This window comes from Cimex lectularius, unplaced genomic scaffold, assembly GCF_000648675.2.
Source record: "Cimex lectularius strain Harlan isolate CLEC.00 unplaced genomic scaffold, Clec_2.1 scaffold288, whole genome shotgun sequence".
NCBI lineage: Eukaryota > Metazoa > Arthropoda > Insecta > Hemiptera > Cimicidae > Cimex > Cimex lectularius.
Window position 1 is genome coordinate 431,248 of NW_019392933.1, and position 27,199 is coordinate 458,446.

At 31.9% G+C, this 27,199-nt stretch overlaps 1 protein-coding gene across 4 annotated transcripts in view; it reads left to right on the forward strand.

Moving 5' to 3' along the window:
• LOC106673247 (cubilin) overlaps positions 1-27,199 on the forward strand; it is a 106,814-nt gene that overhangs the window by 66,757 nt on the left and 12,858 nt on the right. Inside the window, exons 5-6 of one of the 4 annotated variants that reach the window (XM_024229384.1) lie at positions 17,794-17,844; positions 26,367-26,414. The exons of 1 other annotated variant lie outside the window; for it this stretch is intronic. In XM_024229384.1, the coding sequence (XP_024085152.1) occupies positions 17,794-17,844; positions 26,367-26,414 (99 nt within the window). The remainder of the gene's footprint in view (positions 1-17,793; positions 17,845-26,366; positions 26,415-27,199) is intronic. 2 more of the 4 variants (XM_024229385.1, XM_024229386.1) reach the window with 2 other exon arrangements.

A 27,199-nucleotide genomic window follows, 5' to 3' on the forward strand; every position in this document is an offset into this window, starting at 1 on the left:
TAACAACATTATTGATTGATGACAAAATATGAATAATACACAGACTGAGTAAATAGTCAGGAATCGCAAATTAACAGAAATATTAATTTGTGTAGTATTTTTTATTTATTTTAAATGGGTTTGTTAGATGTAAAATTAAATAAGTGCATTCAAATTACGACTTCTACAAGTTCTAGCGTACCTTATTGATTCCAAGAATTTAAGAAATTTTTTTCTTTTATCTTGAGCTTTATTTAGGCAAGAGACTGATTTGGAATCCTCATACATTGGCGCTACCGACTAACTAAACGTCTAATGGACAAGTCCAAATTATCCCTTGATACCAGAGGCTGTTTTATACCACCAGACTAAAACCTATGTTGACTTACTGTTAAAAAAAATAAAATAAAATAAACTACAGCCAAATGACTAAACAATTGATAACTCATGTATATTTTTTGGGTTAATTAAAAAGAAAATCACCTCACAATCTCTAATCACTTTTACTGTTATGCAAAAACTATACCATAGTTTAGTTAACAATATAACGGATGGTAACTAATTACCATCAAAAAAATCAAAAAGTACGGCGCTCCCCAACACATTACCTTCACGACTGTAGTGTCGTGCGGTTAGTATAACCGTAGCGCCTGATTTGTTCCTATAATATTTTTAAAATCATATTTCGTTATTAATTATTAATTCATGGCTTGTTTTTTTTGTTACTAAATTTTGACTTCGATTGTTTTTCTCAACAATACAACATTTAGTTCAAATGGTAAATAGATACTATTATATTTTGAAATCGGTCTGTGGTCATTTTCATGAAATAATTTAAAAATAATTATATTTTTAACAATTATTATAGTTATAATTCACGTTCTTATTTAATAAAAGTCTTTTTTAAATATAATACGAAAACATAAAATTATAATGAACGTGAAACTTCATTATAACTTTATCTCAACCAATACCTTATATATATTACAATTAATTAAGGTTTTTAGTTGAGATAAAAAAGTCAATGGCACGAGCGGGATTCGAACCCACGATCTTCGGCTTGATACGCAGCTGCTCTACCACTTGAGCTATAGTGACCCCGATCCACTCGGACACCAACTTCCCATCTCAACCGCACCTTTTGGCAAAAAGGAGGGAAAATTAAATAAAAAAGGTGCGGTTGAGATGGAAAGTTGTTGTCCTAGTGGATCGAGGTCACGATAGGTCAAGTGGTAGGGCAGCGGCGTATCAAGCCGAAGATCGTGGGTTCCAATCCCGCTCGTGCCATTGACTTTTTTATCTCAACTAAAACTCTTAATTAATTGTAATATATTAATTGGTCAAGCGGACCACGAAATTAGTGATCCTTATATATAGATTAATTAATTGAAAAACGTTATTCGGTCAATCCGACCACGAACTTTAATGAACTTCATTATAACGTTTTGATAATAACGTTTATTGAAGCAAGAGACTGACTTGGAACTCTCATACATTGGCGCTACCGACTAACTAAACGTCTAATGGACAACAAGTCCAAATTATCCCTTGATAACCAGAGGCTGATTTATTCCACCAGACGAAAACCTATGTTGATTTACTGTTTATATAATATTTGTATATATAATATTTTTAAAATCATATTTCCTAATTAATTATTATTTCATGTGGTTTTTTTTTGGGGGGGAGGGGTTACTAAATTCTGACTTAGATTGTTTTTCTCAATACAATATTTTGTTCAAATGGTAAATAGATACTGCTATATTTTGAAATCGGTCTGTGGCCATTTCATGAGATAATTTAAAAATACTTATATTTTTAAAAATTATTATATTTATAACTCACGTTCTTATCTAACAAGAGTTTTTTTAAATATAATACAAAAACATGTAATGAAAGTAAAATTTAATTATAACGTTTTGACAATAACCTTTATCGAAGCAAGAGATTGACTTGGAACTCTCATACATTGGCGCTACCGACTAACTAAACGTCAAATGGACAACAAGTCCAAATTATCCCTTGATAAGCAGAGCCTGATTTATTCCACCAGACTAAAACCTATCTTGATTTACGGTTTAAAAAAAATAAATAAATAAACTACAGCCAAATGACTAAATAGTTGATAACTCACCTTTATTTTTTGAGTTTATTAAAAAGAAAAGTATCTTCTAATCACCTTTACTGTTATGCAAAAACTATACCATAGTTTAGTTAACAATATAACGGATGGTAACTATGGTAACTAATTACAGAAAAAAATCAAAAAGTACGGCGCTCCCCAACACATTACCTTCACGACTGTAGTGTCGTGCGGTTAGTATAACCGTAGCGCCTGATTTGTTCCTATAATATTTCTAAAAATATATTTCCCTATTAACTATTATTTCACTTTTTGTAGTTTATTTTTTTAAATAAATTCTGACATCGATTGTTTTTCTGTACTATACAACATTTTGTGCAAATACTTTTTAAAAGGATAGTGCCAGTTATTTTGTGCAAATGGTAAATAGGTAATGTTATACTGTACTTCTGGGGTTATTTTCATGAGAAAATTTAAAAGTAATTTATATTGATAATTCACGTTCTTATCTAACAAGATTTTTTAAAGATAATACAAACCTATAAAATTCTTATGAAAAGTGAAATATAATTATAACATTTTGACATCCAATCAAATAAAATATATGTAAATATAAATATTGTGTTATAGCTCTGTTTGCCAGTTTAGAACAGATATTTTCATTCTTTTTGTAGTTTAGCAAACAAAACAGCATCACTCTAGGAAAAGTAAACCTGTTTTGTATCGTTCTCTAGGAACAGAAAAAAATATTGGAATTAACTACAACTGTACAAACCATTTGAACATGTTACATTTAATTAATCAGCAGTTAAATTTAAGAGTTATAATTGTAAAAACAGATTTTAAACATTTCTTGATTTTGTATTTAGTGGTAAACATAAAAGACAAATCAACCCTCGATATCAAATCAAATTACATTTAGTTATAATATTTGCCACGCCAAATAATAAATGAATGTTTTTATATATTCGATAGACATGTTATTTGGAATATTAGAAGATATTTGAGATGCTTTTAAGAGTTCTAAACAGGGAAAAGGGTTCTGCCCCTTTAGCCGGGGTCTTAAACAGGAAATTACAAATCCCCTCGCCCACGACCATCGTCACACCAGAGCACCAAATGAATATACCGGGCAGACTTTAATCTCTTAAACAATGACTTACTTTATTCCGAACCCTTTGAAAAAATGCTCTTTTAATTTATTCTTATCTTGCGCTTCTTACAAAGCTCTGTGAGTATTCTGAAAGAAAATAAACTAACAAAATCCTGTAGAATTGTAGATTTATAACCTACTTTGTTAAATATCGGTAGATTGTCATTAATAAATTTTTCTATATACAGATGATACATTTATAAAAGTTAATATTTCAAACTGTAGGACAGTTTCAGTGAATTAATGTCGTCGGGATTGAAATGGCTGTAGTCTTGAGTTTATGTTGTATTTTCCCCTCTAACACAGGGTGTTTTAAATTGATTTATTCAAGTTACGGAAAGGCTTATCAAGCAAACGACTTCTACGTTAGGTATTAAGACTGTGTTTACGTGTTTTTTATTGTCATAATTCTTGTAAAAATTTTCATTATTTAACAACCAAACACGTTATTTTTTATTTTAACAAAAATTAATCTGTATTTGATTTTAATATAAGTAAGCATCCTTTACGGTTTAGCGTAACAGTTCAGACCGTCCAACATTTAGACGGTTACATCAAAATGATTTATTTCCTTACCCATACATATCAGTAGATTGCTTAGCGAGATAGTTGATAAAGAAAATGTTCCCCACAGTACTTAACAAATTAATAGACATGTTCGCTGGTTTTTCTCGGCCGGAGTTGATCAAAAAGTTCGAGACCATATCAGCACACAACTTTTAACTAATCGTACAAAGTTGTATTGAATTTCCTTGATAAGCTGAAAAGATTGGTAAGGTGAAACTATTAAGCCAAGGGTGATTGGGACGAAGGTGACGGATTTCTCTTTACCGAATGAAAAACTTACTGGAAATCAATCTTAAATTTTTGCTAATTACTTTGTAAGGCTTTAATTTATTGATTACATGAGACAGGTACAGGTAAACGATTGAGGTATGTTTAACTATCGATGCCCAAAATTATATTGAAAAAATTATAAAGAAAATAAAATAACAACCAAAATCTAACTTCAATACACGACATTAGAGAGATAAACGTGATATTGATATAAATATATATTTGTATTAAATGTATAAATATAAATAAAAATATCAATATCAAAAGGTGTAATGATGAAATATAGATCAGACAGACGAAACCGGCAAGTATTGGCAGACCAAGAGGACCAAACACGCCAAACTATTTCGAATAAGTTCATTTATTTATATATATTTTTTAATGTTTATATTGTTTTGTTAAGAATATTTTGCATTGATAAGCTCGTAAGTATGTCTTAGACTCTTTCTTAATCATTTACGTGGTTCTGGAAAAGTTTTAGTCCAAAATATCATGGTCTTTCAGATTTGGGTTCCACTCTGTTTATCCTATAATATTATAATGACATTAAATGACATTAAAGTTTTGATTTATTATTAAGGTGTAACTAGACGAAATGAGATGCAACAAATAGATGATGATGATGAGAAAGAGAGAGAGGAAAGAGAAAGAAAAGAGTGAGAAACGAGAGAGAGAAAAAAGATAGGAGAGAAAGAAAGAGAGAGGGAGGGAGAGGAATAGAAAGAGAGAAAGAAAAAGGGAAAGAAAGAAACAGGCTGAAAGAATTATAATGAATGATTAAGATAGATGGATATATAGATACATGGAGAGAGAAAGAGAGAGATAGAGGAGAGAGGTTGATAGAAATAGAAATAGATAGAAAAAAAGATAGGAGAGAGAGAGAAAAAGATGGGAGGGAGAGGGGGAAGGGAGAGAGAGGAGAGGGATAGATAAAAATATAGATTATAACGTTGTGGGAGCGTGTATTTATAACGTTGTGGGATTAATATGATGATTATAAAAAATAAAATGAAATAAAATAATAAGTCTGTACCCGTTAAACATGAAAGATCCTTATATTAATAACAAATTGATGAATCGAATATATCTTATAAATTCATTCATACTTCATAAATAATTACATATTTAATAAGATGTATAAACAGATAAATTTCACGAGCTAGAGAAATGGATAGATTGTAAGAAAGAAGTAGAGAGAGAGAGAGAGAGAGAGAGAGAGAGAGAGAGAGAGAGAGAGAGAGAGAAAGAGAGAACGATAAAGAGAGAGTTTGCGTGTCGAGTGGGCAAGTTAGAAAGCGAATCTGAAATAAATAGAAAGAAACAGATGGCTAGATAGAGGTACTCAGAGAGAAAGAAGTTAGCAGTAGTTCAGACAGAAAAAAAGGATGAGTGATGCCGTCGTGTCAAATTTGGCTCATCCCAGCTTTTCCCGGGAGACCTCAAAGCCAAATACTAATTGGTAATCTAGTTGTCTGCCAGTCTAGTTTAACGGCAACTTGACGAGTGACTTTATGTCAAGACAGGTCGTCTAAACTCGACTAAACCTGGCGCCAGTGTGTAAACTATAAACCCGGTGTGTTATAATCTTCTTAATGGAACGGGATGGAGAAAGCCTGAAAGTTAATAAATAAAAACAACCCGGGTGAATAACTAATTGTAAGTCCTAATTCAAAATTCAAAAGGCAGCGACTCCTTCCCTTTTGCACAGCGGACTGCAAGATATTGTTAATAATTGATATCGATTTCTGCTGAGTCACACCTAGAATAATCGTTTCGTTCAGGAAACCAGCTCTCCATTATACATGAGATTTGAAGTAGAACCGTTGGTTGTCTGCCTAAAGTTAGACGTGGCAATGATAATTCATCGCCCAATTAGGCTAATGCGGTTACAAATCGACTTCCGTGAAAACGCCAAATCGGTTGGTCCCATATCAACTAAAACAAGGTTCGAATTAACCATTCGTTCACCCAAACATCAAGAAAGTATAAATTTAAAATTTTTAATAATGACTATATCATATCGCGTGATTTTTTTTGTAAACGAGGATACTCGCAGACACTTGAAACCTTCAGCAGTATTCAATCGCGATAAAGGATGACTGATTGCCGGCTTGAATAATTAGACGTTGCAGCGATAATTCATCCCTTCATTAGTGTAATGAAGTTCCAAAGTTTTACGCACCACGCGCACACAGAATATCGTAAAATCAATTAGGAATTACATAATTGATCAATTTTTACTTTATTATACTTTTTCTGAAAAGGGCACACATTTCTAACCACAGAAGAAAAACAGTACGCAACAATTTTCTTATCTGAAAAAGTAATAGATATATAATTTTTCTGTTCTGTCTTAATTAGTGTAGTAATTACACTTCATTAGACTGAAGGAAATTCGTCTAATGTACAAAATATCAAAATAATGTTGTTGCTAATAACTACTTTTATATAAAAAGTCATTTAATCCATGTTGAATCAATGCTACGTACATCTATGTAGATATCATTTAATATTTATTTTTATCCGTTTGGGCTTGAATCAACAAATTGTTAGAATATCTTTTGTCAAAATCTAAAACATTAAACTTAACGCACATTAATCAGAATATTTTTTTGGATGCTTTAAATTATTTATGATTTAGCTAAAATGTGATAATACAACGTGACGGTTGTTTCTTTGTTAAAATTTTCACAAATCGCGGATACATTTATTTGCGGGAAAAGTTTCCCATTTGCTTTTTTGTTACAATCAGCTTTGTGGTATCTTGGCTTACGATGTTCGTGGTTCGTATTTGTCCAGTTAATTCACCTAGAATTATTATATTTCTTTTTATTAATTCCCTTCAAGCATATTGATTTGTAATACTGATTTTATAACTTTATTATAACTTTAATTTTGTATATTATGTTATTTATAAACCTTTTAATTGCTATTTTGTGTATTTTATATTAGGTTATGCTAAACATTTTTTCTTCTGATTATCTGGAGATCGTGAGATGCGGTCTGGTGTGACAGTTATACCACTACTTCCTTTCTCATTACCCTTCGTCACTAAATACGTACATGATATATTGACAGCAGTTCCCACAGATCAAATTCAACCATTAGATACATTTAATAGCTTTCACCCATGCCTACAATTTATACATGAAATCGAAAACAACAAAACAATACCATTTTTAGATACACTCGTAATAAAATAACCAAGAAACACAGATCGCTACCTCAACTTTACATCTCACCATCCTCTTCATACAATAATAATCACGGCCAAAAGGTTACTTCACAGAATTATTACCCTAAGCCATGAATCATTTCACCACAAGAACGTAAGATATACAAACAGATCGTCCATAAACAATCACTACCCTAAACACATAATCAACAGAACAATCAACAACTACAACTCAACACTAACACCATCCACTATTACTGATAATACTACATCAAATCTATCAAATACAGACAAACCAACATACATTTCCATGCCATTCATTCACGGCCTATCACATAAATTAAACACATTTCTCTAGTCCGATAACTTTAAAATAGCTTTCAAAAACTATAAAACAATTCACACACTTTTTTCCAAAATTAAAGATCCCACACAAATAAATCTTTTGATCCCTGCAATAATTTTGCCGTACAAATTAAACTGAGTGGGTCGCCTCTATTTGTACTGCTGAAGCGTTAGCAATCTCGGAAGCCTTAAAATATGCTCAGACTCTGAACCCTTCCGACTTAACTATATTCTCTGACAGGCAAAGTGTGGTCCATTCCCTTCACAGTATCCTTAAAGCCAATCACTTCATCCTCAACAGATGTTCAATTTAATATGTCAGTTGAAAACCTCCAACACTAACATTCATATAATCTGGGTAAAAGGACATAACGACAATGTTTACAACGATGAAGCCGTTAGAGTGGCTAAAGAAGCAGCCATATCTGGTCCTTTGCAGTTTTTCATTTCGGTTGGAGATATTAGATCTCATTTGTATAGGCATTACTTGAGATCTTGGCAAAGGTAGTTTAGCTCCACAAGTAATGCCAAGGTTTACAAATCAATTCAAACCCATATCCCTCCCTTCTCGTGGTTCCGTTCTATGAATTATCCCCGACAATCCCTTACTTTCATAATCCGTCTCCGAATAGACCACAATAGTCTACCTGTCCACCTTTATAAAATCAAAATCCTTAATTCCCCTTACTGCTCCTGCAACAACTTAGTAGTGGCAAATGCCAACCACGTCCTTCTTGAGTGCCCTCTTACCGCCTCAGGCAGAGAAACATTTTACAGATCGCTGATTATACCTCTTCCCATCACAGTGTCCAATCTCCTATGTGACTCCCACAGATCTGATACAATTGAACCCTTAATTAAATACATTTAACGCAACAAAATCATAATATAATAGACGTAAAAATAAGAGAATGCTTTTTCTTAAATAAAATTATCCATAATTATAACTTGATATGATTAACATAAGGCCATAAATTAGCATTCCTTAAAGGAAAGTTATAAAAAAAACCCACAAAAACAAATAAATCTGATGTAATCTACAAAATCAATTGTTTAAATTGTCCGGTAACTTACATTCCAATATCTGGATAAGAGAGTATACAACATATCTATGATTGCAAATAAACCAAGCAAAATCCTACAGCACTCTCTATACACTATTTTGAACACAAACACAATTTCAACTTCAACAATTCAAAAATATTACACACAGAACAAAACAAACATAAACGTAACTTTTTAGAAATGGTTTACATCAACAGAGGTAAACGCAACATCAATTACAGAACAGACACATGCAAACTTAGTCGCAGTTACGCTAATATCATTAATCAAATTCGATATCGATAACATACATATATCATCACATCACACAAAACATATAACATATAAACATTCATCACATTCCTTACTTCAAACATTTTTACATAGTCTAATTTTTCAATAATTTAGCTTTCCTTTTCCTAATTATCCCCGTCTGTATAATCCTGACAGGATAATTTGGCCGAACCATTACCAACGTTTTTTCCCATCGTCGGCTCTATTCACCTCAAAGAAGCCGACTCCTTATACAAAAATGTCTTTCTATCCCGACTTCCTTCCCCACCTCTTCAAAATCCAACGCATATAAACTTAAAACAGTAATATCTCACTGATACTCTCAACACGACACGCAAGAATGGCACAATTATACTGAAAACAAACACTTTGGGTGAGTAGAAATACTTTGATCGAATAAAAAAATATTATTTTTGCATAAATTCATTTTTTCCACATCCTACATGCATTTGTTAAATTTAAACAATGCTTGTAAATCCCAGGCCCTGAAGATGATCTCAATAAAGATCGAACGTTGGTACGATAACAAAAATGTTTTTCTGAAAACTACATCACACCAGACCGCATCTCACGATTTCCGAATAATCATAGACTAACGGTCACTAATCACCACACAATTTTCGAAAAATATTGTTGCTTGTAGTGTTTTTACCTCCGTTATCTTTATTCAAATATTTCATGTTTAGGCGCCGTGTTGAATGTTTCATGGCCGGTTAAGATCATTCTCATAAACTCTGGTTTACTGGATAACGGATAAGCGAGATTTGATAGTTCGAAAATAGTCAACTATTTTTTAGACGATTTTTATGTTATTCTCACTGATCTTACAGTTCAATTCTAAATTTGAAAATTGGTGACCTATTACGTTGGTTCCGGATTAGGTTTTTGTCAAAGTACAAATCAAAGTATCTTACGTGGTTGACTATAGGAAAGATATGTGATTTAAGGACGGTAAACTCTTGCTGCTTTTATGAAAATGTATTTTAATACACTAATTCTTCAGTAGTTTATGAACTGGTGGCCAATATTAGCGACGTGTTCGACCAACAAAGGTGAATGGATTAATCTGGACGGGTAAAGAGGTCGTAGTTACAGTGTGTATAGTATCTGCGAGTACCCTTCTCCAGTAGGATACTTGGCTGACCTAAAAGAAGATGTCGTCTGGTTGGAGGAACAAAAAGAAGGCTGCTTGAACTTCCACATCATTAAAAACTTCATCCACGACAAAGAAAGCACTCAGCTCAAGGGACGATGCTTGTTACATATAAAATGAAATGTTTTACGTCTGACAAATGATTTACATCATTACGGTACTGAAACACATTTATTATCGGGTTCCATGTCCTAACGATTTAACGGACAAAATGACAGTCGTTCTTTGGACTAAAAATTAACATTACCTCACCGACCTAATATGAGATCAACTGCTTGAATGCTGACTTTTCTCAAAGCTCTGAATGACTCAGCAAATATTGGTACTGAGTGGCGTCGGAGGCCGCAACGGTTTAGGCGTTGACACGGAGCTCATCACTGTAAGGTAAAGGTCCCGGGTTCGAATACAGTGGCCCTGCATTCGAACCCGACATACTTACAACAAACGCGCTTTTTTTCAAAAACACCGGAACCTAGAGGGTTGATATACCCTCTACTGTTGCTTAACCTCGTAAAAAAATATTTTTACTGAAAAAGTTAGAAGGTTGGTGTTCCCCTTCTTGCAGATCAATCCTTATAAGTGTTCGCCGAAGGATTATATGACGGTTGACAGGTTTTTCGCGCTTCTCAGTAACCCGTGAATTTATTAGATCAAACCCGTCAAAAGCCCGCTCTTTTGAGTTTAAAACCATACTGTATTCGACAATACAAAATAGAGTGTTTAGTGTGTGCTGTAAAACGTTTCAGCTTTCTTTTTCTAACAGCTTTCAAAAGTCTTTAGGATTTTGAAACAAAGTTGAGAGAGTATTAACAGGTGGGTTCCGGGAGGGGGAGCTACGCGAGCGTGGTTTCGGTCACGTGGTAGTGGAAGGCGAATCTGGAGAGGGAGATCAGATGGGGCAGGCGCACCGAAGGATCAATATTTCATATATTTGAACGGACAGCAGTTTCGGTTAAACAGCGTCCGTGATCGGTTCACATTCTAGAATTTCAACATTTCAACAATCACGTCGGATCCAGGGAACATGGTCGCGGCCGTCGCAATCTGCTGTATCCTCGTCATCCTGCTTGTCTTCATCGTCCTGATAGTCCTCGTCGGACAGTCGATCACACCTGACAACACTTAGCCGATCCTTCAGGTACACGGAAAAGGATTAAGAGATTTGAAACGGATTTTTTTGTAATTCTTTAAATTAAAAGGGATTTAATCAAAACAACACCTCTTTAATACCATCTTTCCTCCCCCAAGACAAAAGTTCTAAACTCTCAAAGTTCTTCGTTAAATTTATTTCGCCTTACTAAAAAAATACTGATTTCAATGTTTAAGCATTTATATTGGCATAATAATCACATTTTCAAGTTTGCTACTAAACCGTTTTTATTTGAATTGGTATTTACAAAATAGATACTGTCAATTATTATTATTGAACCTTCTTGCCGGTCCAAATACAAAAGTTCCATTCACTCGAAATGCATATTTTGGTTTATTGAGTTTTTGGTTTTAAAAAATTGTTTAGCATTTTTATTGTCGTCATATTCACGTTTCCTAATTTACAACGTTACAACTTCAACTGTCACACTAAACAGTTTTTCTTGCATCTTTGTTGTTAGAAACTTAGTAAAATCAAAATATTAATTGAAATATTGCTATTTAAATACAATTTATAAAATCAAGGGACGCACTTGAATTATAAAAACTTTTTTATGCTCAAGAAGAAGCAAGGCTGCTTCGGCATATACATTTTGAAAAACAATTGGTTGAATCCGAGCTACATGAAAAAGAAACCAAATTCGTTCAAAAGAATCACTTTTTTTAATAACAAAAAAAAATTATTAACAACGTTTATTTAATGTCATGTATTATCATTTTTGTTGCCCAGTTGTTGTTCGTGAGAAAAAAGTTAGAAACAGTCAAAATGAATCTTTCTTTTTATTTTGTTTTAGGTCGATTGCTTAAAAAAAATTTTCTTAGCATTTTTATAGGCACGTTTCATCCTTTCACATTTTAACTTTGTAAATAGGTTTTCCTCCGTCTTATTTTATTTTTAAATTTTTTGATACTATATGGCCATGTTAAATTTTTTCGTATAAAACAAAACACTATTGTACCTAGTAGGTTTTTTCTGTTAATTTTATACGATCTGTTATATTTTCCTTCTGTTATACTTCTTTCTTTGCTTTTGCCAAGTGATTTTCTTTTCACCTTTATGTTTCCTTGATGTGGGGACCTGAAGAAAATTAAGGACCAAAAATCTACTAGCATATAAAAACAAAACTATAAAAATGACGTGATTAAAAGTTCATTTACAAACCAAGAAAATCTTTTTTACTGTTGCACCACCTAATTTAAAATTTCACATATTTCCTATTGATTGCTATAAAAACAACTTCAAGATGACAAAGTTCTTTTTTAATAATATAATGTTTTATATCGATGTTTAGTTTTTGTTTTTTCAAATTTCTGTTGGCTAAAACTACAAAACACTCATTTTTTACTGTTACACATCTAACTATTATATTAGACAATTGTTCTTGCTCCTTGTTACTAAAAAATTATTATGTAAATAATGCTTTTTTGGAGATTATGGTATTGAAGTCTTTTTTTTCTCAGCCCCATTATCCCCTATTATTTCCAGAAAATTATCAGCAATGAGTAACTGTTCTTCTTCCATAAATCCTCATAATTCATTACTGTGCAAATACTCACATTTTATACATATCCAACTTTTTTTATTTATTAAACAGTTTTATGTTTAAAAAAATATACGTGTAAGCTATAAAGTGTTTATCTCTTATGTTAAAAGTTATCAATTATAAGAGTCAAAATAAAATTTGAAATATAACTGTTTAAAAATGATACATTTATTAAAATAAATTTAACCTATAATTTTTATAGCAGCCTAATACAGTTTATTAGGGATTATCGTTATGCTTCAACAGATTCGCACAATTTATTAAATGTCCAATCCGCGTAAGAGTTTTATCAAAAGGATCCTTCTGTTTTAATCTAACCAATTTAATTTTTGGAATATCAAACTGGTTCGAATTACTTAAATCTAAGTTGAAAATTATGATATAATTTGTTAGTTATTTGTACTATTTTCTGTCTTTTTTATCAATCAATAAAAAATTTGTTTTAAATTTAACTATATTGATCTCTGAAAATGTCTTACATATGATAACTCCAATATTTTATCGTTTGTCATACTAAATGAATTTTCATCATAGCATTCAAGTTGTTATTTCCAATATATATATATGTTTTAAAAACTTCTAGGGGCATTATGTTTTTCATATTTAGAAGAGTAAATGACCAATAATTTGATGTGAGGGATGCATCAGAAAATTTACGGACGACAAGGGGAATCTACGACCTGAGATCTGACGTCCCTTGTCCATTAGTTTTAGAAATCAATTATTGTGCAATATCGGAAAAGGGAATTTGTAAAAAAACGCAGTTTAAAACAAAATTTATCCTTTTTTCGTACATATAATCTACTTAGGTAAAATTTACGTTTCAGGAAAAAAAATGTTTATGCAATCATTAGAAATTTATTATATAAATGTTTTCTTCTGTTTACACATTGTAGAGATTGTTGTTTAAGCATTGCAATTTGTAATAAGATAGACATAAAGTAGGTTGTAATAGCTAGACATAAAAAATCAATTTGGTATAGAGATTCCAATATGTTACAATAAAGTGTTACGAATTTTTTTTGCATATTAATATGTATAAATTGCACTTTTGGCTATTAAAATTGCAAAAAGCAACGAGCAGCATGGTGCTGTTTAAAGGTTAAACGCTACCGACAATCATTATATTTCAATTTTACGGTTAAAACATAAACTTAAAAATAAATCTATGTGCTAAATACTCAAAAATTTTAAGTATTACTATTTCCTAAGAATTTAGAAAATATTTACAATATTTTAATAATCATAGGAAAAAAGTTTAAACACGCCCATTCAAGGAAAAAAATTAAATATTGATAGCAACAAGTTTTATTAGTAAATTATTTTTGATGATTAAACGTTGAATTGATATATTTTTACGATAAATAAAATCCGAACGTATACGATAAATTGTTGTTTGCACATTTAAAAGTTAACGGTAATTAGGTTTGTTTCTAATTGTCATCAGTCAACCGAAACTGTAAATTTGGGACATAACTCGGCCGATCATTGGCCTTCGGAGGGAAATAAATAGGACAAGAAATGGGTCAGCGGGGGGAAAAGAGCAATTGGCCAAATATACGGCCGGGGAATTAAAACAGTGGCCATCCCTCAAGTCGATATAATTTGTCAGGGATTCGAATTCCTAATTTTTCTTGTCTATGTCTTTCTCCATTCTATTTGTCCACAAAAAAACCAGATAAATTTGATAGACAATTTTAGGGAGTTCTCCGCAGTCGCAAAATATTGAACAGTGGTCAGAGTGTTTAGTATCATTTCCCAATAGAATACCTTCGAGTTTTTAGACCGCTTAGTAGAGGAAATGGAAAGCTGTCACAACAGCATTCCAAACTTTTCCACATCTCTATCAACGATATCTACTTTTCTTTCTCGTTCAATTTAATTGTATCGTACGGTTTGTTATTATTCCAAAAAATAACACTGTAAATACAAACAATTTATTATTTGGATTATAGTTGATTATTGAAAAAAAAATTTCTACAAAAATTTTTTTGCATTATGTAAAACTTACAGTATTAGTATATTGCGACATTTTCTCGTAAGGTCTGAGCGATGAATAATTCAGACTCTTCCTGAAGATGGCGAGAAGTTAAAAACCATCTGACAGACTAAACAGAAGGATAGTCTGATTAAAATAACAGGAACGGACGAAAGATAATTTTCTGTTTTATATTTCCTACGTTTCTTTTTAAAAATAAAATAATTTATATACTTTAACACAGAAATTCTCATATTTTAACAACTTAGAAGAACATGGGCAGACATCGAAGTCTTCTAAATCGAAAATGCCTCGGTGACACACTCCAGTGTTTTTCCATGAATAAACGATTGCTTAAAAGTGAGCCTCCTGGAGATAACCGACCCACGCCAAAGTGCTTAAAGATCGATCCGAGCATAAGAATGAATCCTACTTGTCGATAACGGTGAAAATAGAGTCGATAAAGAAAAGAGAAAAGGGTCGTTTCCTTCTTTTCGAAACGGTCGGACAAAATGCTTTCGCTTCCATTTCCACTTCGTTATTAGAATCCCAGATTTCAAAGGCTTATACCAAACTTGAGCTTAATTCCAACTTTGGGCCTGTAGGTTTGAAAAGCATATTACTCCTTGTTTCCGGACAATTTCGAACTTTTTGATTTTGTGGAAAGTTTTCAAAACCCACATTACACAACATGGCAGTAATATTAATTAAAACCGAATTAAATTCACTTTGCGTAACCTTGACCAAAGAGTCTTTTTGGTCTCTTTGGTAAAATTTATATATAAAAAATCTGTTTATTTCTCTAATAATACTTTATCTATAATATTTTAAAACCATTTAATTATTATTTTTATTAATACAAACAGACGAATATTTTGAGTTTGGTCGTTTATATTCAAAAAACCGGACACCCATATTTTGTTGTCCATTTCAAACTATATATAGGGCAAATATGCAAATATAGCAATTATTAGCCTATTTATTACGTCTATTTTTATTGTTATATTAATCGCAACATACTTATTTTAATATAAACCCGCCATCGTAATAATGTATTAAGAGCAAAACCAGATAATACATTGTTAATTTAAATTTTAATCTATCATTAAAAGATTTTTCGTCATTTTGAATTTTCTTTCAAAACGTGTTAATTAAATATTTTTGCTAAAACACTTTAAATTCTGATTTTATTTAATTCGGTTTAGAAATTTGTGTACATATATTGTGTCATATTTGTATAGCCTGAACGCAAATCTATCCCGGCATCTCTAATTTATTTTATATAAAATCGTAAAATTAAAAAAAAAATTGAATACGTAAATTATTTGACTTCTTTCTTGAAAAATCGTAATTGTCAACGATACTGTTTCTTCCGCATGTTAAATGAGAAATCAATCGTTCAATATTGGGTTAGTTTATTCATACTACCACTAAAACTACTACTATTTTGATAAATAAAAACTTCTATTGCTATAAGTACTAATGTTACAACAATCATTGCTTCTATAGCCAACAACAACAACTACTACTCAACAAATAATTGTTACAAGAAAAACGAAAAACAATTTCCGCAACAAAAATAATCATTGCTGTTACAACAAAAAATTGTTATTGCCACAACCAGAAGAAAACTACTCAGAAACAGCTGAATAATAAAAAACTGCAACTGTTACAATGATAACATCTACTACTGCTACGAAAAAACGACTAATATTGCCATAACAACTATTATTGTTTCAGCTACTAATAAACTAGAAACAAATTTTATTAGTACAATAAACATTATTTCTAATTATGCAACAAAAACAACTACTATAAAAGTATTAACTATTGTTGTTATAAAACTGCTATTGCTACAATTATAATAAGTTTCTTAAAAAAAACTACCATTGGTACAAACAAAAAACTACTGCGTTAGTATAACTAAGAATAACTACTTAGTGTAACAAACATAATTACAAATCTATTACAAGAACAATTGCTGTGTTATGTTGTTACAAACAAACAACTGCTGCTACTACAAATAACTAATTGCCTTAGAAAATTACTACTATTGCTACATCAAAAACAAACACAATTTATACAGCATGAACTACTACTATTGACATAAAAAAGAAAAACTACTGCTGTTATCTTTACAAAGAATTGCTCAAAAACAAATATACAATAAAAATCCAAGATAATATAAAAGCTACTAATACTTGTTCCTTAGTCGGAAAGGACCAAATTCAATTAGTTCCACAAATAAAAAATGCTAGTACATAAACAACTAATGCTACTAAAAAAATGACCAATATTTCTGCAACAACTACTGCTCTTATAACAAAGAGCTACTAAAAATTTCAGGCAAAAATATTAATATCGCTACAGCAAGAAAAAATTCTTCGATTAGTACAAAAAATAAAAAGCATTACTAAAACAAGTGCTGTTGATAAAATGAAAATAGCTACTATTAGTGCAACTAAAAATAACTGTTATTATAACAAAAAACCAACAACTACTACTTCAACTACTAATTGCTACTACCTTTAAAAACAATTGCTCAAAAGCAAATATTATTGCTACAACAAAAACGAATATATTACTACAACATGGTACTACGACTACGTTTGTTAGAATACAAACAACATCAATAACAACTACAACTAACATTACAACTACTAATTACTAAACAAAACAACTATTATTGCGACATCAAAAACGACTATTTTGTTACAACATAGAATAATAATTCAGCATAAATACTTCACAAGAAACATATACTGTTTCTTACAACAAAAACAACTACTACTACAACTGCTAATTGCTAAAGAAAAATAACTAATATTTTCACAACAACAACAAGAAAAGTGGCCCAAAATGTTCGGAACTGACCGAACTACAGGTTACCATCCCCTTCAATTGAAACAACCCACAAAAAAAAGTTTTTTCTTTAGCTGTAATTAGGGGTAAAGATTTTCTATTGAATAATTGTTAAAAATTATATTAACAAAGTTTAACATTCCTTTTTTAATTCAATTTTGTTTCATAAATTAATATGTCATGTTTATGATTTGCAGGTGAGTCCAGTGAAATCAATTCGGCTGACAGGTTGAAACTGCCTTATTTGAGTATGTACCGCTTTTTCGATACAATGATTGTTGCAGAACTACTTAAATTATCAATTGTGTCCAAATAAGTCGTTAATATTTTTAAAAAAATAGTTACGAATTTATCATTCATCTGTATTATTAAAGAAATAAAATTGTCTTTATTATTAAAACAAATAAGAAAATAATAATGCAAGATTCAATTCCTAGCACTACTTTACAAAAAATGCCTTACGTAAAAGTAAAACATTGACAAAATTGTACGTTTTAGTCACATAATAAGATTGTCCTTCACTTATCCACGTATATAAAGTCTGACTTAATTGGATTTCTACGATTCCAAATGTCAAATGTTTGAAAGCACAAAGCGACTTATTATCAAAGCTCATTATTCTGCGGTTTGAAAAGGGCATGGCCTACAGTCCTTTTAACTATTGGTTTTAATCAGGGAAGGCTTTCACTCTCAAAAGGACGAAAACCCCGTGAAAGGATGTAGTTTTGAGTTAGAAAACAAGGCTCGCCCCAAGGGACAAAGGCACAAGTTTATTAACAGATAGCGAGTTACCCCCAGTTGAGCATCTTATCAACGCAGAAATGACAGGCGGAGGCTCTTTGTACATTTTGGCAGGTGCTCGTTGAAATAACCCTTTTTCTCAGGGCTGAATATGTAGAACGATAGAATCGACGTTAAACACGCCGAAGAAGGAGAGGAAAAAGAGAAAAAAGTCCGGGTTCGAAAAGAGACGAAACACGTTCTAAAGGCGAAGGTCATTGGTGACGAAGTTGGGTAAACCGGATTAATGGCAAAACGAGTCAAAGATCCCATGGTTAATGAGCGGCTTAAAAAAAACTTGTACATAATATGCACTGCGACATCAAATATAAATTTATAATCAAAAGTAACAAATCTGGCTTACTTTTAAAAGTTTCAAAGATAACTGACATTTACGGTAAAAACATTGCCAACAATTAACCAGAAACAAACAATATTTGTATTTTCAACATACGGAACTTATAAATTATCGTTAATTATATTCTTCAGTTTATTGAAAAATGTTATTCATAATATTATCCTAAATTTCAGGTACGCCTTTATAAAAAATATACTTATCTACCTTATATACTTATTATAATAAGTTCATTAACATATGTAACGATCATCACCGTGTTAATTTTCCCAGCCAATAAAAGAAAAGATGACTCAACCTATGATGGTATTTTTCGTGTGAAATCAATTCGCGCACTTCCGGCTGTACCAAACTGGGTGGAAAAATTGTTATTGATGTCTGTTCCGGTAATTTCGCTTTCATCTTCCAATTGATGACATATAAATCTATTCCAAAAGAAGCCCATTCGACCGTGGTTAAAGGTTTGAAAAACCAACTGTAAAATCTTTATAAAACTGTAAGTTGGGGTTTGATGAATTATTTAAAGTAACTTGCGCACAAACAAAAAAATTGGCCTTAGATATTTCCTAAAATTATGACAAAACGTTGATAGTTTGTCAGAAAAACATATATATTGCTCACTGGTACACATACTCTCTTTCTCTCACTCTTTCTCTATCTATCTATCTTTATTCTCTCTCTATATATATCTATCTAAATATCAATCTATTTATCTATCTGTCTATCTTTATTTTTTCTCTCTATCTATGTCTTCTCTCCTTTGCTCTCTTTATTTTTCTATTTTCACTGTCTCTCTCTCTCTCTTTCTCTGAAACATACATACCCACAGACACTTTTTTCCTTCCTCTCAGTATCCTTCCTTCTCTTCTTTTTCTCTCCCTAACAGTATGTCTCCGTTTCTTTCTTTATATTTATCTCACCATTTTTCCTTTATCTACATCTATATCTCTTTTTCTGATTTTTCCATTTGTTACTCACCATAAATACACTCACTTTTTCATTCTTTCTCACTCTCTCTTTCTCTAACTCTCTATATCTACCTATCCATATATTGCTTTCTACCTTCCACTAATGTCTATCTATCATTCTCTCTCTTTACCTCTCTAATTCTCTCTCTCTCTCTCTCTCTCTCTCTCTCTATCTCTATCTCTATCTATCTATCTATCTATCTATCTATATCTCTCTCTCTCTCTCTCTCTATCTCTATCTCTATCTCTATCTCTATCTCTATCTCTATCTCTATCTCTATCTATCTATCTCTCTCTCTCTCTCTCTCTCTCTATCTCTATCTATCTATCTCTATCTCTATCTCTATCTCTATCTATCTATCTCTCTCTCTCTCTCTCTCTCTCTCTCTCTCTCTCTCTCTCTCTCTCTCTCTCTTTCTCAGACACACACACGCACACTTTTCTTTCCTCTCACTATATTTTTTTCTTCTCCATATCTTTCTTTCAATATATTTTAACCGTTTTCCCTTATGTAACTCTATATCACTGTTTTCTACTCGTTACACATACTCCCATTATTGTACTATCTCTCTTTCTTTCTTTTCTTTCCTCCCAACCTCTCTCTCACACTTTTTCTCTCTCTCTCTCACACACTCACTTTCACTCTATAACATAGACCCACTTTTCTTCTTTGTATACTTGTTTCTCTTTTTCTTTCTCAAACCTTCCGTTTAAAAAACTAAAGTGATCCTTGTCCAAAGACAGTGACCAACCAATAAAGCTTAACTTTCGACACAATTTACCTTTCTTGGGAACAAATGAAAACTATACTGTAGCGAATGTGTTTGAAAATTAACAACTAATAGAATAAGTTTAAAAAAATTATTAATTTCATGTACACAAAAGGTTTTTGTAATGCATCGTTGTCGCAATTGGGAAAAGAAAGATTCGCTGTAATTTTCAGCTAATTAACAGCAATGAAAATCGGGTGTTCTGTCACTGTATAACATAATTGCTTAATACTGTACAATTTCCACAAATTTTGGTTTTTCAGGTTAGTCCATTAAAAATGTTTGTATTACTTAAGTTTTAATATTTCTTTTCAAGCAAGACCTTGAAAGAATAATTAATTGAAAGAAGTAATTTGGTCAATCAGAATACTAAACATAATAAATCTACTAAGTTTTAATGTTGGTTTATATTTAAAAAGATTTTACATTTAACAACAACATTTTTTAAAACTTAGTACTTTAAAACAATTTGATAAACAAATAATTTCAAAAGTATAATGGCGAAATTGTGCTTTCGAACGGCAAAAAAAGAGGCTGGATGATGCATTTAATCCCACCGGGTTTCAGTTAATGACATTTTATTGTCTTCCCTTATCCATTAGTCCAGCCCGACCGAATTGTAAATCATTGGGATTCAACCGAGTACAGGATCGTATTTAGCCTTTGGTTGTACACTAAGAAGTTGTTGAGTAAGCGGTGCTTAAGGGTCTTAAAAAAAGGTCCACTTAATCAACCCTCGGGTAACCCTACTCTCACACCCTTTGGCCGTGCACTTGATTCTCTATACAAAGACCCCTAAAGTATATCTCGAGATCGTATCTTTTGATTATTTACGTCCAAGGATAAATTAAATTTACCAAAACAATATCTAATTAAAGATAAGGTATAAAAATTTAGAAAAATTCATTACTATTCCAAAATCTATATTATTTATTTTGCATCATCCCCTTAGTATTTATCAACATATTGATGTAAATTACATAAATACAGATTTATAGCAAATTCTAATATATTTGCTATAAATTCACATTTATCTAAAAATTCACTACGTCAGAGTTATAAGCAGGGAGAGGCATAATTACTTTTACTATAAAGCATATTGCTTTGCCTGTTCACCTTTTATTCTGAATAAATCAAAATTTTACATTGGATATTTAACCCAATCTCAAATCCATTGTGTTGTGATATTTGTAGCACATTTGTGCAGACAAATTCTTAAAATCACGTTTTTTTGACATAAAGATTTTTCGTAGTAAGTAGAAATTGGAGCCGATAATCCACGAGTGGTAGCCTCCACTGCTGAGTAATTCAGCATTATCGACCAGAGAAGGTTCGGCCTGATCGTTGCTTAACGTGAAAGCTGGATGTTCTTTCGCAAATAAAAAGATGAAGAAGACCATAAGAATTTGTTTTTTCAAACAACCTCGTAAAATTCTTTCTCTGTTTAAATAAAAGAAACATATTTTTGATGGATTTTGAATTGTCTGGCTTCACACCGTCCATCAATCTCTGTTAATAAAAGCCGGCCCATTCATTAATTTCATGATCCTTCAGAGATAGCAAAAATGGCAAGGGCAAAGAATGAATGGATTGGATGCGGGTGTTAGAATAAGAAATGAAACTTCGGTCTATAAAGCATTCGAAACAGTTTTTTATTCACCGATCGTTTAAACCTGGTCTGGTCAGAGAAGGTTGTTAGGCAGAATAACAATTTGGATAGCACTTTCCTTATTCTTTTTCGACCCATGAAAAACACTATACTCGTCGGAATTCCTGTTACTTTACATGGGATTATTGCGTGAGGTTCAACTTTAAAAACCGGATATAAGGATTTTTGCTTTTAACTGATCGAAAGAAAATGATCAGGGATAATTCTAATTTGTTGCGTGTAGCAATTTGCTATCAATTAGAAATCTTCGTACAATAAATTTCAGGTGTAAGAAATTGGGCTAAATGTTTAAAAATGAATTTATCAATAAAATCAGTCTTTAGTAATGTTTTTTAGACAAAAAATCCGTGATATGGTGTTTTCGTAATAGTTAAATTTTGAATAAAAGAGACTACATAGTCAATTTTTTTGCAACTTCAGACTGTCCAAATTTTTTCCTCTATTTTCTCATCTATTCTCTATCTAATCTATCTTCGAAACTACCTTCCAATCTATCTTTCTCTATTTTCTCCCTCTAATTTTTTTCTCTCTCCCTCTCATTCTATCTCTCTCTTTTCCTCCCTCTGACTATCGTTCTTTCCCTCAAACTTTCTCTACGTCTTTCTTTCGATTGATCTTACAATTCGCTTTCTCCTTTTTTCCATTCGCTACACATACTCTCAGTTTTTCGTTCTCTCTCTCTCTCTCTCTCTCTCTCTCTATCTATCTCTCTCTCTCTCTCAGACACACACGCACACTTTTCTCTCTGACTATCGTTCTTTCCCTCAAACTTTCTCTACCTCTTTCTTTCGACTTATCACACAATTAGCTTCCTCCCTTTTTCTATTTGCTACACATACGCTCTCTTTTCTTTTTTTCTCCCTCCCTCTCTCTTTCTTTCTCACCCGCTCTCTTCTATCTATCTGTCTATCTATCTCTTTCTGTCCTGCGCATTCTATTTATAAATATATCAATCTATCTAATTCTATCTTCTATCTATCAAACTATTCATGTAACAATTTATATATCTACCTACCTTCTATCTACATATCTATCTCTTTCTCGCAACGTTTTTCTCTCCCTTTTCCACTTTTCTTCTCTCTCACTATCCATCTTCTCTTCTTTTTTCATTTAAAAACGGGAACAAAACGACTGTTATCAATTCATTGAATATGTTTGCAAATTAATAAATAATAATTTAAGAATAATATGATTATTATTAGATGAGCAACGAGCTTTTAGAAACATATCGTCGTCTCTCTCTCCCACATCCTCTTTCTCTTTCTCACTTTCATACCGTCATAATCCTCAGCCAAATAGATAAACAAATTGGGTGTCGTCAGAAATTAAACAGTAAACGCATAAACAGTGTACTGCATAAATAAAACATGTACATATGTTTATGTAATTTACTTGGGTGTAGTACAAATGTATGTTTAAATATTAATGGGAATGATTGCTTTACTGTCTAGTGTCGAATCAGAGGAGTATTAATAAAAAATTTAGACACGACTTCATCAAATAGCGTGACTTATTTAACTAATTAATGCGTGGAAGAATGAAGTGCAATAATTGAACTGATCATCGTATTTATCTTTAACGCAATGGAGGTCCGCCTGAAAAAAAACTCACCAAAAATTGACGGATTTTTAAACTCGAAATTGAATTAAATTCCACCAATGGTCGTTTGACGCGCTCACGGAAACTTGGTGGCACTGGGAACCCGGACATGCTCGGCGGAGTGCGAGTTAGGACAGCGCCTAACTCGGTAATGACTCCCCTCAAAGGGGCCACTAATTCAGATCTGACCCAGGACATAATCTACTTTTGGTGGTCGATACCCTATTTCAGAACCGGAGAACCTCATGGTCTATGAATTTCCTCTTCTATGGAGACTATTTTCCTCCTATCATTTATTCAAGTTAGTCTGGTTGGCTGTTCGCATAATAATGGACGACAATCACTTCGCCTTCCTCCTTCATTTAACACGCTCTCCTCATTGAATGCAATTTCATTTATTTTATTAATTTAATTGCTTTCAGTTTTCAAAGGAACACTTCCATCGTCAATCCAAATGTCATTTTTTAAACTTAATTTAACGGCTTAAAACCACCCAGCTAAATAAGATTTATTTCTGTAAAACCTTACACTTTACACTTTCACCGCGACTGAAAGTAAATTTGAAACACCACAACACAAAAACAGTTGTTTTTTAGTTTTCCTTTTAATTTTTAATTGTATTTATAAATGTACTACTAATACTAATACTATAGAAATTTTTATAAGTATTTATACAATGCTACTCGCAACACGAAACCAAAAATTCTAAAAACCTGTATGAGTGGGATTAGAGAGAAAGGGAGGGAGGGAGAGAGAGAGAGAGAGAGTGAATGAAAAAAGGGAATTTGTGCATACAAAAAGGAAGAACTATTGAGAAAAATATAAAGAATGTGATAGAAAGATATAGACAGTTAGAGAAAAAGAAATCCAGGAAAAAGATTGGTGAGAGGGAAAAATGAGAAAGGCTGAGAGAAACGAGAACAAAAAGAGAGAGGGCAGAATTAAAAAGAGGGTGTATGTGTGGTGAGAGAAAAGAAATAGTGAACTACAGTAAATAGAAATAAAGAAATGGAAAAATAGAAGTAGTTAAAAGGACAAAACATGGATAGTGAGAGATGGAGAAAAATATAGATAGATAAATACATAGTAGGTAGATAGAAAGATAGTTACACAGATATAGATATAAAGATATGTATATAGAGATAAAGAAGAGAGAAATAAAGAGGGTGCGAGAGAGAGTATATGAGCAAATGGCAGATGAAAAGAGAAAAGTGCATGAGAGTGACGTAAAGAGGATGAGAAGAGGGTTCAGTGCGATAGATAGATAAAGAAAAAATGGAATAATAAAGAGAGTATTGAGTGTGTATATGATAGATAGAATAGTCGAAATAGTTTTAAGAAAATTCGATAGAGGAGGCTCTTTTCTGTAGTAAAGAGAAAGTATGAGAGAAAGTGGAAAAAATAGTTTAAGCAATAATGTGAGATGAAAAGAATAAGAGCGAATGAGATTGATGGAGAAAAAAGGAGATATATATAGAAAGTGGAAAGATAAATAAAGAAAGTGAGTTTATGTGTGTGTCTGTGTGTGTTATAAACCATTATACTGTTTAATTTAGGCTCTATATGTTATATTTTACCCTCAAAATATACTTTTTTCAAACCATTTTTTAAAAAGTGTAAATTTTTGGAGAGTTTTCATCTGGAAAAGAGACAAAAAAATACATTTTGAGTTGTTTGCCTGAAATGTCATGAACGTTTTTCATTGTTGTGAAATTCAAGAGATAATTCGTTCAAATTTTATTTCCATCTTCTATTTATTTCATTTCCTTATTCCCATCTAAAGAAATTCCTCGAAGTGGAATCGCTCGCATTAGAAACTTTGTTGTATTTGCAATTATTTTTACAATTATTGATTAAGTAAGAAAAAGGATTGGTAGAGAATAAAACTTTGGTTACCCTTCATACATACACAAAGGTTTTCTGAAATTGCCAAAAATCAATCAATTAGACCCCAAGAAATCTGTAATTTAACAAGATAAAACATAACATCAGAAAATATAATGTACATAACGAAAATTGTAAAAAATTGAAAAAGGATGTCTGGAAATGATGAAGCGTGAAAGTAATAAATTAAAAATTAACTTAAGTTTAATCTTATATTAAAAATCAGGCATAAGCCTTATTGGAAAAAAACACTCAGTTCTTTGGTTGAGTTTTCAAGGATTATATCTCAATCATCAGAACTTTAAAAATATAATTAGTAATTTACTAGATTTTTGTTATATTTGTACATCTATTTACAATATTACAACGTATGTTCCAAGAGTAATTGAATTAAGAATTAAATTACAACGAATGAAATCCAACAGTTTACTCCGTATCAGAAATGTGGGTGACAAAGTTTAGCATTTTACGACACAACCATCAACAATGATAGTAAAAATATTCTTTTATTACAAAATATCCATAACGGTCGATAGAATGTACAGTTAATTTATCGTGTCTTTTAATTTCACATTTTTAATTGCTTACGATTTATCATCAAACGGTTCGACAGGATGTAAACGCATCGTACAACAACAAAATTCTAATAACGTGTAATATGATTCGTTTTAATTTAGAAATTCTCACCCCTCTCCCCATCGTTCACCCTCTTGTCAATCTGATACCAGTTTCCAATTGATTCCAGATGGGACTTGCTCCGCACACGAAAGGAAACATAGAATCGGGAAATCGGGTAAGTTAGTTAAGTTTCTAAAAAAAAAGTGTACCCCTTTCGGATCACTTTTCGCCAGATTGTATTATCATAATAGTAGCATCCTTAGCTTAGAGCTTACTTATATTTTCAGCGAAAAATATTAGAAACGCACACTATTTCAGGCTTTGTAAAACTCTTTCTAAGAAACCAAGCAGCCTCGCTTTACAAATCGTTTATCAATGTTCAAAACTTTATTTTTAATTTTCATGGTTTATCTAGGAAATTTATTTTAAAATAAGTCAACATGTTTTTTCTGTACCTCACAGAAGAAAATTCAAAGCATAAAGTAATTTCTTGTACAAATTACTTTGGCATTAAAACGCGTTAAGTTATTGTTAAATACAAGATTTCCGTTATATTTAAAATCGGAATAGCTTATCGTTCTAACCGTGTCGTTTTATCAATCGTAACAATAAAAAAATGTAAAACCTTACTTTCAGGGGTCATCGCGACCTTATCGATTTCTCTTAAGCATATCTTAAGCCGATATTTGCCCTACAATGGAACGCCAAGGGAGGCCTAACGGAGAGAATTTGCAATTTAATAAAGGCGGCGGTACAGTCAGCAGTCTCTAGGGGGCTTTGACCTAGATCAAGGAGGAAAGGATTCACTTACCTGATTTTTTATAAAATAGATGAAATGCTAGACGATTTCTAATCCATCGATACGATTAAGCTTCAAATCCTTCGGAATAAAGAACCAAAATTTACCAGATGCAGGTAAAGCCCGTGAAATTCAAAACGATGTGGATCAATTTTGATACT